General features: G+C 43.9%; 1 protein-coding gene across 1 annotated transcript in view; it reads left to right on the plus strand.

The window, feature by feature from the left end:
• The first annotated feature begins 13,326 nt into the window (after positions 1-13,326).
• ENPP2 (ectonucleotide pyrophosphatase/phosphodiesterase 2) overlaps positions 13,327-14,679 on the plus strand; it is a 105,556-nt gene continuing 104,203 nt past the window's right edge. The window contains exon 1 of the mRNA XM_036830746.1: positions 13,327-13,613. Coding sequence (XP_036686641.1) covers positions 13,593-13,613 — 21 coding nt within the window. The 5' untranslated portion in view covers positions 13,327-13,592. The remainder of the gene's footprint in view (positions 13,614-14,679) is intronic.

Below are 14,679 nucleotides of genomic sequence, written 5' to 3' on the forward strand. Positions count from 1 at the left end.
CCCTTTTAATCAGTCACAAAGTCCTGTCAGTTTGGCCTGCAGAATTTCTCCCAGACTTTTTCTCTTCCCCCTCACTGCCACCACCACCCTAGTTCGGGTTTGCTCCACCTCTCTTCTGTTTTGGATGAGCACGCTAGCCTCCTAATTGGTTTCCCGGCCTCCATTATCTTTCCGCTCCAGTCCATCTGTCAAAATCATAATTAGTCTTATGTCAACATATTCTCTTCTACTTAACTATTTTCAATGGAGAAATTTTGGCTAAAACAGGGGTGGATAGCTGTTTCTACTCCAATTCTATTGACATCTTCTAAAACCAACTGAAAAAAAAGAAAAGAGAATTTTTATTTTCAAAGAACTTAGGAAATACCTATGACCTCAAATTCTGAAGGATAATTGCTAAGCATAGTAAAATTTGGATCTAATTTAGGAAAGACAATAATAGTAAATCTGTATTGCCGTAGTGGTCTTTAAAAAGAGGCAGCACATCATTAATGAGCCAACTGTGCCTGAAACAGCAATGTGTGGGGTTGTGGATGGACTAAGAAAGTATCTAAGTTCCAGTTCCCCACTGTGGAGTGTCGTGGAAAGTGGAATCAAAAGAGAATCCTGCAGACATGCCATCTCTACCAGAGTTCTCAGACTGAGAGTTTACAGTAGACAGGTGATAATCATATCAGGGTCAACTGACATATACAGGTAGACACGTACACACCAAACACTGCTGACATAAGAGCCTTCGCTACAAGGTAGATTCCTTGTTCTTCCATCAGGTAGTTCTCTGTAAAGAAATGAAAGGAACTTCCCTGGCAGTCCAGTGGCTAGGGATCCAGGCTTCCATTGCAGGGGGCCTGGGTTCAATCCCTGGTCAGGGAACTAAGATCCCACAGGCTGTGCAGTGCAGCCAAAAAAAAAAAAAAAAAAAAAAGAAGTGAAAAAAAGAAAAGCAGACATATCGAAGAAGATAAAAACAGACCATGGACCAAAAGTTAGAAAACAGAGGAAGCATTAAGAATAGAAAACATAACAAAGAGAATGTAACTAAGGACAAGCACCTCTATCATGTCAATAAATTGAAATGAGGGTAACATCATCTTTTAAAGGAAAGACACAAAGAATGAAAAATCAAATCAAATCTAGATATGACACCTTATAGCAAAACGAACTCTTGATTGATTAAAAATGTAAACATAAAATAGGAAGTCATAAAAGTATGAAAGAAAAAATGGATGGATTTTAAAATAATATGGAAAGGAAGAGACATTTCTAAGAACTGGATAGAGCCCAGATTGAGGAGCAGGAGTAAACCCAGTATTCTGGGATGAAGAGAGGGATTCATTTTTTATTACCTCCATTTGTACTGCTTGAATAATTTTTTAAATATGCGTATGGTTTTCATAATGAGAATAAAAAGGCTAAATACAAAATACAATCAAATTCAAAAGAGAAAATTTCAAATCTCTTTAATGATCCTGCATTACTTGTAGGATAAATCCAGAAGCTCTGCCTCACATGGTAAGCTAACCCAGCTGACCTTGCTAACACCAGCTCCCAGCATTTCTCTCTCTCTCTTTTTTTTTTGCTATTATGCATAAAGTTACTCAAAGTTCTTGTACTAGTATTTTTGCGGCTCTATGTATTCATTTCTGTAGACATATTCCTAGGAGTGGGGTTTCTGGGCCATAGGATGGGTATATGTTTAACTTTATAAGAAACTACCAAATAGTTTCCCAAAGTGTTTGGACCATTGGTGCCCCACCAGCAACCTATGAGAGGGCCAGTTGCTTCATTGCCTTGCCAACGCTTGAGGTGATCGGTCATTCTTTTTTTAACATTAATTAATTAATTAATCAATTATTTAAATATCTTTATCAGAATATAATTGCTTTACAATGTTGTGTTAGTTTCTGCTGTACAACAAAGTGAATCAGCTATATGTATACATGTATCCCCATATCTCCTCCCTCTTGCATCTCCGTCCCACCCTCCCTATCCCACCCCTCTAGGTGGTCACAAAGCACCGAGCTGATCTCCCTGTGCTATGCAGCTGCTTCCCACTAGCTATCTATTTTACATTTGGTAGTGTATATATGTCAGTGCTACTCTCTCACTTTGTCCCAGCTTCCCCTTCCCCCCGCTCGTGTCCTCAAGTACATTCTCTACATCTGCGTCTTTATTCCTGCCCTGCCACTAGGTTGATCAGTACTGTTTTTTTAGTTTCCATATATGTGTGTTAGCAGACGGTATTTGTTTCTCTCTTTCTGACTTACTTCACTCTGTATGCCAGACTCTAGGTCCATCCACCTCACTACAAATGACTCAATTTTGTTCCTTTTTATGGCTGAGTAATATTACATTGTATATATGTGCCACATCTTTATCTGTTCATTGGTCAATGGACACTTAGGTTGCTTCCATATCCTGGCTATTGAAAATAGTGCTTCAGTGAACATTGTGGTACATGACTCTTTTTGAATTATGGTTTTCTCAGGGTATATGCTCAGTAGTGGGATTGCTGGGTTATATGGTAGTTCTAGTTTTAGTTTTTTAAGGAACCTCCATACTGTTCTTCCCCAGCATTTCTCTTGATGAAAGAAATGAATGAATAAATGGATGGATGCATAAACATTTTTTTAAAAAAAATTCTTGCACTCATGTTTCCAATGAACATCACATTTTGACTAAAAGAGCTCTGAAATCTTACTGTGTACTGTCCCGTATTTGTCTTAAATATTTTTTTTTTCTGCCTTCACAGAATGCATTTGAAAGGGCGAAGCTCTAGGAGTTGGGAACTCAGCTCATCCAAAACCACGTCTTTCCCATTTTACAGACTAAAAGTGTCAGACTTCTTTCCTTGTAGTCTTGATGGATGTTTCCAAATGAAAAGATGCTGGTTTTTCGAAGATGTCTTCACTCATGGGTCTGCCCACCCTCCCCTGACATTGCCTCTCCTCTAGCCATACCTATGTTGTTATAGTTTCTTGAGCACGTCATGACCTCATTGTCTTTATTTATTTCCCCCTTTTGCATGAATGTCTCTGATTCCTTCCCAGAAAATTTTTAGTCATCCATTAAGGCCCAGTTCAAATGATGCCTCATTTATGAGCTCTGACCTGACTGTTCCAGGCAAAACTAGCTTTTTCATCATCCTTGCTCTGGTAGCACTTTAATCTGAGAGAGGCTAGATTTGCTATCTTCTCAGCTGCTCTGTGAGTCCCAGGAGGAGTAGGTGAATCTGAGCCCCCTTCAGAGCACCTGATCAGGGCTCCAGTTGCTGGGAAAGTTGACTCATTCCCGTGGGACTTCTGTGAGTGGGGATTGTGTTGAATGACAGTTTGGGCTCCACGCTTCCTTGGGCAGGTCACCATACAGAAGGAAGGGGACAGGAAGGGTCCAGACAGGTTTGCTAATATCACACACGTATGTGTTTTACATAAATTACCTCATTCATTCTTCACCTTTCAAAGTAGGTCTTATTATCCTCGTTTTGGAAAGGAAGAAATCTGAGGCTCAAAGAGGTTAAGTAAATTACCCAGAGTAGATGGTGGAGTTTGGTTTCAAATTTGGGGACTTTCTGGCCCCAAAGCGCGTCCCTGTTCCATTCTGGAATCTGTGTTCTGGGGAGGGAGATGTTCGGCTGAGGCAACAGTATTCTCACTCGAGAGGCTACATCTCCAAACTCTCTTTTCTCTTCTGCTGTGGAGGTGAGCAAGGGCGGGGCTGAGGGCAGGCATATGGAGGGCCATGTTGGGGAAGCAGGGTCTGGGAAGATGGGGAAAGTTATGTGTGGCAGCTTTCCCTCTGTATGGCATTTACTATCTAATCCTCTGTGGAAGTTCTGGATTTGTGGATGCTCTCCTGACCCCAGTCCTGTCCTTCCAAAAGACCAGCTGGAGTGATTATGTTTTCTGGAATAACACAGAGAGGACGATGATTAATACTTGGCAAACTTTGGAGTAGGAAATGTGAAACACGTGCCTGTTTGGGGTTCCTTCGCATGTTTCTAATCAACCAACCAGATTTCACTAGAATCTTTTATGGCTTCTCTGAAATTTGTAGTGAAATTGAAAGCCAAGTGTAGCCCTGGACCAATTTGTGGTTGTTATAATAACTATCCCTTTTCCTGACTCCTTCCACCACTTAGTGAAAATTATTATTGCAGTAAAATTTCTTAGTCATACTTTCCAGGGGGTTGAAATTTCTTAGCTTGTCATATGGATAAATCTTATATTTATGTTAATATGAGAGCAGTATGGTTGGATGAGTCTTTGCATGGAATTTGACAAAAGATGCAGTTGAAATTAGTTATTGAAAATTCTATATGTAGGATGTACTCCACCTTCAATTCAATTTAAGAAGCATTTTGAGCACCTATTATATATGAGGTATGTCTGAAACTGTGTGTACAGAGATAATTCCTACCTTTACTTCTTAGGAAAGTCCATAACTTAAACTGAATACATCTTAGTGAACTCTCTATCTTCATAGTACTGAGCTCAGATGATGGTACCACCAGTGACCCAGTTGCTGAAGCTAGAAATCCTAGGATCTTTCCTGATTCTTCTCCCTCTCTTATTACCATATTTAATCAAGTCCAAGAGATTTTTCCTTCTCAATTTTTAAAAAAAATTTGCATCCTTATCTCCATTGCCATGATCAAGGTCCAGGCCTTCATCATCTCTTGCTTGGATATTCCAGTGGCTTTCTTTCTCACTTCTCTGCCCACAGGCTCTCATCTTCCCTACCCCTTCTAGAGCAATTGCTCAAGACACAAAAATGAATATGACACTCCCTTGTTTAAGACTCTTCATGAACTCCCTATTACCCACAGGATGAATGCAAAACTCCTCACGAAAATATTCAAGGCCTTCCACTGTGTTGCCTTGGGTGCCACGCTGGGGGAAGGTGGACAGGCCCATGAGTTGAAGACACCTTGGAAAGACCAGCATCTTTTCATTTGGAGACATCCATCAAGACTACAAAGAAAGAAGTCTGGCATTTTTAGTCTGTAAAATGGGAAAGCTGTGATTTTGGATGAGCTAAGGTGAGTTCCCAGTTCCTAGAGTTCCACCCTTTCAAATGCATTCTGTGAAGGCAGAAAAAAATACATTTAAGACCATTATAGGACAGTAGGTAATAAGATTTTGGAGCACTTTTAGTCAAAATGTGATGTTCATTGGAAACATGAGTTCAAGGTTCTTTAAAAATATGTTTATGCATCCATCCATTTATTCATTCATTTCTTTAATCAACAGATATCCATTGAACACCTAGACAAGAAAGTTACACAGGACCATGGTACAGTCCCTGCTCTCAAGTAAAGAGATAAATAGGCAATTATAAAACCATAGAATGAGCACACTGTTATGAAAAACACATGGTGCTTTGAGAACACATATTGGGGGCTCCTAAACTAATCCAAGAGGGTCAGGGAAGGCGATATTTAAGTGGAGAGAAGAAAGAAGAATGTGACTTACCCAGGTGAAGAGAAGAATGAAGAGAAGTTCAGGTGGAGGAGAACATGGGCAAAGAGTCAGAAGCAAGACAGAGGGGAATTTTGAGATGCTAATATGACGGGATTATAATGCTGAGGTTAAGATGGAAGCAGGTATAGGGGCTGTTAGATATGCACCTACAGCAGGAAGTAATAGGTCATCCAGGGGGGATCTCCAGCCCTTCCTGGGTCTTAGGCAGAATGGGCCAGTGCTAGGGCTCATGGCTTGGCACGTGGAACACGGGCCAAGTTCTAGCTCACTTGACTCCTTAGCTAGAAACTTTTGTCTATAGGCAGCAACCTTGACCAGGTTATCGCTAAACTAGATTATGGAATTAACACTTTATCTTTGGGACAATGGGAAACCCTGTAGTGTATTAAGCAGAGGAATAAGGTCAGGTTGGAATTTTAGGACGATCTGTCCGGCTGCAGCATGGAGGGTAGGTTAAAAGACTTCAAACTGGAGTCAAGGAGAATGGTTAGGTGACTTTCTCAGTGGTCCAGATGAGAGGTCATGGTGGCCTGGCCTTAAGGAGTGGCATTCACTGGAGTTAGTGCCAACATGAGTAGTTAAGAGAAACTCAGCAGCAGCCTCCAAGGAGCCAGCCAGGCATTACAGTCTTGCTCTATCTTACAAAAAGCCCACCTTGGTGAGAGACACAGAATAGTGGATTTGCTGCACCATGATTTTGACTCAGTGAGGAAATAGTTTCTTTTTCTTTTTTTTTAAACCCATTTACTGAGGTGTAATTGATATAAAAAACCTGCACATATCTAATGGATATAATTTGATGAGTTTGGCCATATGCAGACACCAAATCAAAGCTAACAAACATAACCATCACTTCCAAAAGGGCTCTTAACAATAGACAGTCAACAAAGGAGCAGGTAGAGAAACAACACAAGATTCTGTCTGTCCTCCAAACTGGCCCAAATGAGTGTCGCCTATGACCTTTTGTTGTATAATCATCTCACCTGAGCCTGACGGGCACATTGATGTTTGTGACAACTTGTTCTGTTTTTCCTCCCATTGGAAACATTTTCACGAGGCAATTGAAGAGTCTCATTCATTACCCCGAAAAGCAAATTGAGCTTTCATGGTTGTGCAATCGCACCAAGTTAAATTTTTACAGACCCTTGGTTGGCCTGGCGTGGGTGAGACGTGAGCCAGCAGGAGTGGGTGTGAGAAGGACAGGGAGTCAGACGGTAAAGGAATTAGCCACACTGCAGATTTGCACTGATCTGTGTTAATATCCTCCCTCACCAACTCAGGGGTGCTTTGAGGGCTAGTGTTTGATCTGGAAAAACCATTAATGAACAGAATAATCATTCATATTTTCTCTAGTTTTCTAACCATGTTCAATAATCTGTTATTTTATTTTATTTATTTAGTTTTTGGCCTCACCATGCGGCGTGTGGGATCTTAGTTCCCTGACCAGGAATCGACCTGTGACCCCTGCAGTGGAAACGCGGAGTCGTAACCACTGGGTCACCAGGGAAGTCCCCAGAAATCTGTTATTTTAACCAAAGAAAAAAGAATCCCTGCCTTAAAAGAACAAGGTGTCAGGAGAGTTGAATTCTATCCCCTATATTTTCCTTTCTCAGGCATTGGAGAAACTTGATAAGACACAACCTTTTCTGGGCTTCATTTGCTTGTCTCAAAACTCCTTTCAAAGTGAAACTCCCGTGCTTCTATGAAATATTTGCACTTTGAAGTGTCAGCACATAGTAGGCTCTCAATATATATCTGTAAAATTGGAGGAACGAGCCTCGTGCGCTAGGTCCAGGGCTATTAATAGGAGACACAGAAATAAATGAAAAAGGTCCTTGTGTTTTAGTTGTTCACAGTCATATGCACAGGTGATGAGTGGGCACTGTCTAGGCGCCGCCCCACAGGCGTGTACAGGGGCTGTGAGATCGCAGAGGGGAGGAAGTCAAGAAAGAGAGACAGTTGAGCTGCATCTGTACAGAGGTTTGCCAGATGTGCAGGAAAGGCCATTCAAAGCAGCGGAAGTCAGATGAAGGTCCGCGAATTACCCTCTGTAACTCGGAATAGACACTGGATGTTTACACGCAAGAGCAGCTCCCCTGGAGCTGGCAGGGTGATTGGCCACTTGAGAGCAAAGTGGGTAGATCCCGTGCCCACTTGCTACAGGTGGTTGTGTCTGACCATTGGATTGCCTACCAAGGCTCAGCCACCTACGTGATTTTCTTTTAATTTAATTTAATTTATTTTTTATACAGCAGGTTCTGATTAGTTATCTATTTTATACATATTAGTGTATATATGTCAATCCCAATCTCCCAGTTCATCCCACCATCACCACCCCCCCAACCCCGCTTCCTGCCTTGGTGTCCATACGTTTGTTCTCTACATCTGTGTCTCTATTTCTGCCTTGTAAACCAGTTCATCTGTACCATTTTTCTAGGTTCCACATATATTCCACATAAATTAATATACAGTATTTGTTTTTCTCTTTCTGACTTCACTCTGTAGGACAGTCTCTAGGTCCATCCACCTCACTACAAATGACCCAATTTCGTTCCTTTTTATGGCTGAGTAATATTCCACTGTATATATGTGCCACATCTTCTTTATCCATTCATCTGTCAATGGGCGTTTAGGTTGCTTCCATGACCTGGCTATTGTAAATAGAGCTTCAATGAACATTGGAGTGCCTGTGTCTTTTTGAGTTATGGTTTTCTCAGGGTATATGCCCAGTAGTGGGATTGCTGGGTCATTGGTAGTTCTATTTTTAGTTTTTTAAGACACCTCCGTACTGTTCTCCATAGTGGCTGTATCAATTTACATTCCCACCAACAGTGCAAGAGGTTTCCCTTTTCTCCACACCCTCTCCAGCATTTGTTGTTTGTAGCTACCTACATGTTGAATTCAGAGGTACCTAAGAGACACCGTAGGAGGGCTTAGCAGAGGATGCCAGAGGTAGGGCTGACACATAAGAATAGTAAAAGGAAAGTAAAGAAATTGCTGGAGAGGAGTGCAGATAAACAAGACAAGACACAGGGTCCATTTAGCCTACATCCGCTGCCTGCTAATGGCACTGATGTGCATTTGGTGGGAAGAACTAGGTTCTCTCCATCAGCTTTTTATGCCAGGAATGGACCTAATCCATCTCCTCTCTCCAACTTTCCATTAACAAGTACTCTTTGGCTTCAGCTAAATCTTGCCACTGTCCCTACTTTCATCAAGCAAAACACAGATGACCGTCTGGCAGTAGGTATCTGCATGGTGTGTGAAGTTTTCCTAGAATAACGGTTTGAATTATTTTGTAAAGCAGCAGAACCCTCTTTCCATATTAAATTTTACTTAGAAGAACAATATGAAAACAGCTGTGGTCAAACATTGACAAGTACAACACCATAAATATTTATCAGGCACTTATAATGGCCCAAGTGCTGTGCTGTGCACTTGCTATGCATCCCCTCATTTAATCTTTATCACGATCCTATGATGTGGTGCTTATAAGGTAGGGTTGTTTTTATCCTCTTTTTAGAAATGAGGTAGCTGGGAATGAAGAGTAACAGCTAACATGTGGCAAAACTAGAGTCTGATCCAGGCAGTTTGTCCCCAATGTGGGGTCCTTTTGGTGCAGGAGGTCCTGTCCCAGTGGCCTGGCTGTGATGGGACTGGTGAGGCAGAGCTGAGCCGTCCGGGAATCCATCCCCTCTCCCTTTCTTCTGCGATAGCAGGTGTAGCTAATCCCTGTATCCGCCTTCCCCCAGCTCAGGAATTTGGTAATTTACCAGGTTGCTGTGTAATGTGGTCTAAGAAATACTGCTTTGGTTTGTCCTCCAAGCTCTCTCTACAGAGTCCATATTCTGCCACATCGACTCCATGTGAGAGGGATCCTGCGGCCAAATAAGTCTTCAAATGTGGAAGTAAATGCCTATCACACACACACAAAAAACAAGTATTGTATGATTCCATTTATATGAAATGTCCAGAATAGACAAATCTATAGAGACAGAAAGTAGATTAGTGGTTATCTAGGGCTGGGAGGCTGAGGAGTCATGGGGAGTGATAATTAATGGGTACGATGTTTCTTTTTCGAGTGAGGAAAATGTTCTAGAATTGATTGTGGTGATAGTTAACCCTGTGAATATCCTAAAAACCGTGACTTGTACCATTTAAATTGAGGAATTGTATGTTACATGATTTATAGCTCAGTTAGGCTGTTAAAAATCCCCAAACAAAAAATAAACATAGAGCATCTCTTAAAAAATTTGTTTAATGTGATAATCCATTAATTTATCTTTGGTAGGGTGGTCTGCAAGACATGGGGGTACAAGGAGAAAGGATCACCGGGTCAAAACCAATCATGACACAGCTGTTGGCGGCAGCACAATGGCTCTAACGGGGACATGTGCAAAGAGAAAGGTGAGCCCTTTGGGGACACTGGGAAAGATCTGGCAGAGGAGATGGTATTGAGCCCAAATCCAGATTTTACCGGCAAGTCCAGAGGCAAGGAAACTCCTTAGACAGCTGAGATGCTCTATGGGTGCTCTTGGTAGACCTGATATTATGTGAAAGCTTGGAGCAAGGATAGTGCAGGGCTTGTTTTGCGGTTTGCATGCCTGGATAACATGATGAGTGGGAGGACTCAGGGGAAGAGGATTGAAGGATAAGCAGGAGCTAAATGACCGCATCCCTTGAATCATTCATTCATCCATTCATTTCCTTCTCAAGCATCACCCACATGTCAGGCAGAGGTTAGGTCAGTGGTCTCAAGCTTGGCTTTTACAATTGCCTGGAAAGCTTACAAAAACTGGTAGCAAGGTCTCACCCCAGAGGGTGCTCTGGGCATCAGGATTTTTCAGAACTCCTCAGGGAATTCTAATTGTAGTCAATGTTGAAAACCAGTAGGATGTCTGATGGAGATAAAAAATAAAAAAAGATTAAGGCAAAGATGGTTGTGGCACTTGGGGGTTTAACAATCAACAAATGTTTTCTGAGAGCCTATTAAGTACACCCTGGGCACTGGGGATACAGCAGTGACTAAAAGATGGGTCCAAGCCCTCATGAAGGTTCAGACTAGTGGAAGCAGCAGGAAATAGGCAAGTAAGGGAACAAGGGAATCTCTCATTACAACATGGGATAAATGATGTGACGGAAATAAAGAAGGCTAACAGATAGCTGATAATGAGGGAGAGGATGGTTCCCTAGATTGGCTGTCAGGGAAGGTCTCTTTGAGGAGGTGACTTTAAGCCTGGTTCTAAAGGAAGGAACTGACCTTGGAAGATCCACAGGAAGTATGTTCTAGACAGTGGACACATGTGGTGTGTGTGTGTGTTGTTGTTATTGTTGTTAAAACGAACAGGCATGTATTCAGACCATATTAGGAAAAATGGAGTACATTGTATGAGAGACAGTTGAATATGTTTAACGACTGTGATATTTTATTTATTCTTGTATTCCCAGAATCAAAGATGCTGACTGTCATGTAATTTATACATGTAATGTATAAATGTCTGATGAATAAATGAACTAGTGAAATCAGTAAAGAAGAAACTGAAAGATAGAGGGATGGCTGATGAAAGAATGTTCCAGAAGACATGGGAAGAGAGGGATTCCATAGCACACAGAAGGAGGGCCACTTCGAAAGTGGGAGGCAAGGTGTGGAGACTGGAAATAAGTTTTCTGGTGCAAGGCCAGGAAGCAGAGTTCCCTCCTGATAGCCCTTGTGCCCTTTGCTGGGGGAGAGGAGGTCGTTTGCTGAAAGTCAGCTGGGAGTGGGGTCCGGGTTCTGCAGGGGTGGGAGGAGTGACTTTGTGGAAGTGAAGAGGTGGGTTGACCAGGGACACTCATAAGGAATACAGTGGTGCTGGACACGGCACCTAGGCTGCAGAGCACACATAGCTGGTGGTGCCAGTGGACACGGTGCGTGATGCTGTGTAGCTCTAGCAGACCGTTACATCGTGGCTGAAGGTTTTGCAGATGGTATGGCAGTGGTTGGACCAGGAAATGAACAAACTGAGGTGGAAGGAGAGTAAGATCGAAACCGACATTAAAGTCTAGACTGGGACATAAAGGAAGGAAGTAATGTCGAGAAGGAGGAACAAAGTGGAAAGAACAGAGGACAAACTCTAATGAGTCAAAAGCCAAAAAAGTATAATGGGGAGAAGGGAATGAGCTGGAAGGAAGGGAGTCCCTATTCCATGGTAGCTGCTGCACACATTAAAGCATCAATACTTTAAAAGATAACAGTAGCTACCTGTTGCTGAGCACGACTGTACGTCAGAAGAAAGGCAAGGGGTTTTACCTACATAATTTCATTTAATTCTCATAGCGTGTACCATAATCCCCATTTTACAGATGAGAAAACTGAGGCTTAGTGAGGTTAAATATATTGCTCGCATTTTTGTAGCTAGGAAGAAGAAGAAGAAACTGCATCTGTCTGATGAAGCCAATGCCCATAACCACCAAGCCAGGTTGATAGATATATTTTTCTTGTTGTAGAACAGAATATGACTCCTGCATCCTTTTCTTGTGAGCTGGTAACCTGGAGCCAGTTATATTAACCCATTGGGTTCCGCAGGATGAAGTCCAAATTCCCTCAGGTGACACAGGAGGCTGGTCAGAGTCCAAACCCACACCCTCCTCTCTAGACACAGCCTCCCACACCCTCTGCTCTTGTCTGCAGGAACTATTTTCAGTTTGCCAAAGGCATCAGGACAGGTTTTGGACATGATGTTGTATGAGGCAGTGATGTCCTTCTTCCTCTTCTCCTCCTGGCCGACTCCTTCCAATCCTCCCAGACTGAGTGTATCACCCCCTTTCCCCTTCTCTAAGCGGAAAAATGAGAGTGATGCCATTTGCCAGACCAGGCATCTCTAGAGCATCTCCGCAGACCCCCATCACAGCTCTCCTCATCACACTAAAATTCTGGGACGCTGCCTCCTTGTTCACAGCGGCTTTCTTTACAATCCCACAGCCTCTTCCCCTTCTATTTAGCATTCTGCCATCTGGAAGGACCCAGAAAAAGGAGGGAAAAAGGCTCTGATCATGACTAGTGACAGACTCTCGTAGCAGCCTCAGGAATCCCTAGGCTTGTACCAGCACCTCAGGGTTGCCAGTCTGGTTCCTATAGCATTCTTTTAGCAGCTGGTAAAGAGAAAAAATTAGACAATTAAAAAAACGTAGTCAATGAACTCAAGATATCTGTGGCTATCCTTAACCAAAACAGCTATTATTTTAAAACACTTTCTAACACTTTTATAATTCAAATATTAAAATGTTCTATAGTTACTCTTGCTGTATATTATGCATTATAACATGTGCTTATGTGTTATAATTAAGTTACTGGGGTGGGTCACCCAGCAGGGAGGTGGGTGGTTTGTGGATGTGGACAGAATGTGATTGAGAAGACTCAGATTTCACTTTCTGGTTGGGTAACTGGGCAAATATCTTATTTTTCTGGAGCTTCTTTTTCTTTACGTGTAAAATGGCAGTAATAGGAGAGTCTTCCTGGCATTGTTTGGGAGGCCAAGTGACAGCATGATTGTCACAAGCCCTCTGTCAATTGTAGCATGCTTTAGGGGGAAAAAAATGGGGGTATTATTTTTCAGAGTGTTAGAGGACTTTATACGATATACTGCTCACGTTTAACCTGGGAATGCTAATTCAGGGAACTCATCAACAACACGGCAGGAAACTTCGGCAGCAAAATCCTTTCGGAAACCCCGGATAAAGGATCCGGCAGAATGAGGGAGAAATGGCAAATCAAACCTCACAGAGACTCTCCTTGAAAGATTACGGGATGAAAAATTAACTTGGCACTGTTGGGGGTGGGAATGCGGACGGCTGCCCTGGATGGCCGGTCTTCAGCCTCCGGTCACTTTCCTTCCCCAAAGCCATTTTAGTCAAAGGTCATGTGTGAGTCTTGTCAAAGGCCAGCTTCCAATGGAATCATTGTCCCCCGGGACAGCGGCCCCCTGACTACATCTGCATTGGAGAAATCCCAAAAGCAAACGGCCCAGTGCAAACAAGAGCAGCCCGAGGCAGCCGTCCCGGGGCAGAGCTCACAGCAGAGGCCGCGTCCGCAGCGCCCGGGCCGGAGCAGGCGCCCAGACGGCCGCAGCGATGAGCCGCCGCGCCGAGCGGGTACGGTAGGCGCCTCCCTCTCCCCGTCCTCCATTGCTCGGGCTCCCGGGTCCCAGCTGCTGTTCTGTCAGCCGAGAAACCTTGCAAAGGGCCTCCGGATGTGCCGGAAAGCGGTCCCCGTTGGGCTGCGTTCCCGTGCACTCAGCTGCAGCGATTTCCAGGCGCGCGAGATGCAGAGCGGAACTCATTTCGAGCTTTGGTTGCCAGGGAATGTTTGGGTTTGTAAATACGTATCTCGTTTCTGGAAACCCAGCCGGTAGTCCCTGCAGAGAGGGGGCCGTGGACGAGTCTCCGATCACCGCGGCTGGAACCTGTGCCAAGTGGGAGCTCCCCTGGGCGCAGCGGGTCGCGGGGTTCGGGGAGCTCGGTCCTCCGGGGCCGCGAGAGGGCTCGGCGTTTGGCTGATTACCTGTTGGACCAGGGCTTTGCAGGGAGGATAGGGATTTTTAAAGCCATCTGCTTCAGTAACGTGCTGTGGGATCCTACACTTGACTCCAAAGGCAGCAGACATCTCGCTGACGGAGGGAGCCCGTTCCACATGGCCGGGTCCCCTCGGGGGCTCCACAAAGGGAAGGCGCTGCCCCGCGTGCACAGAGCCGGCGGCGGCACGGCCAGCCCCTCGGCCCTTTGTACTTCACTATTTGAACAAGCTGACTTTCAGATGAATCTGGCTCGTTTTTGGAGAAGAGTTGAGGGAGCCCGGAGTCTCAGCTGAGCAGGGGTGCTTTCTGCTCCGGACTTGGAAATCTCGCAGGGCAGACACGGCAGGTGGGGAGGGTCGGAAGGGGCAGTGGGCAGAGCCGGCGTTCAGGTGCGAGCGGTGGGTCAAAGGCTTTCGATGGCTGTCCTGCCACACACTCTGGTTTCATTTTAACAGGTTCAGCCCCGAACCGAGCCGTTTCTCACTGATAAAGACAATGAAAACAAAAGTCTTTCTAGCGCTCAGCAGGACGCAGAGAGGGAAGCCGGTTCTGGCATTTGTTTATGAATTTTTCACCCAGTCGGGTCTGCCGGGAATAGGACGTTTTCCTCACTTCAGTCAATCGATGTTTGTGTTGAGTTTCTG

This window comes from Balaenoptera musculus, chromosome 17 (assembly GCF_009873245.2).
Source record: "Balaenoptera musculus isolate JJ_BM4_2016_0621 chromosome 17, mBalMus1.pri.v3, whole genome shotgun sequence".
In the NCBI taxonomy this organism is placed as follows: domain Eukaryota; kingdom Metazoa; phylum Chordata; class Mammalia; order Artiodactyla; family Balaenopteridae; genus Balaenoptera; species Balaenoptera musculus.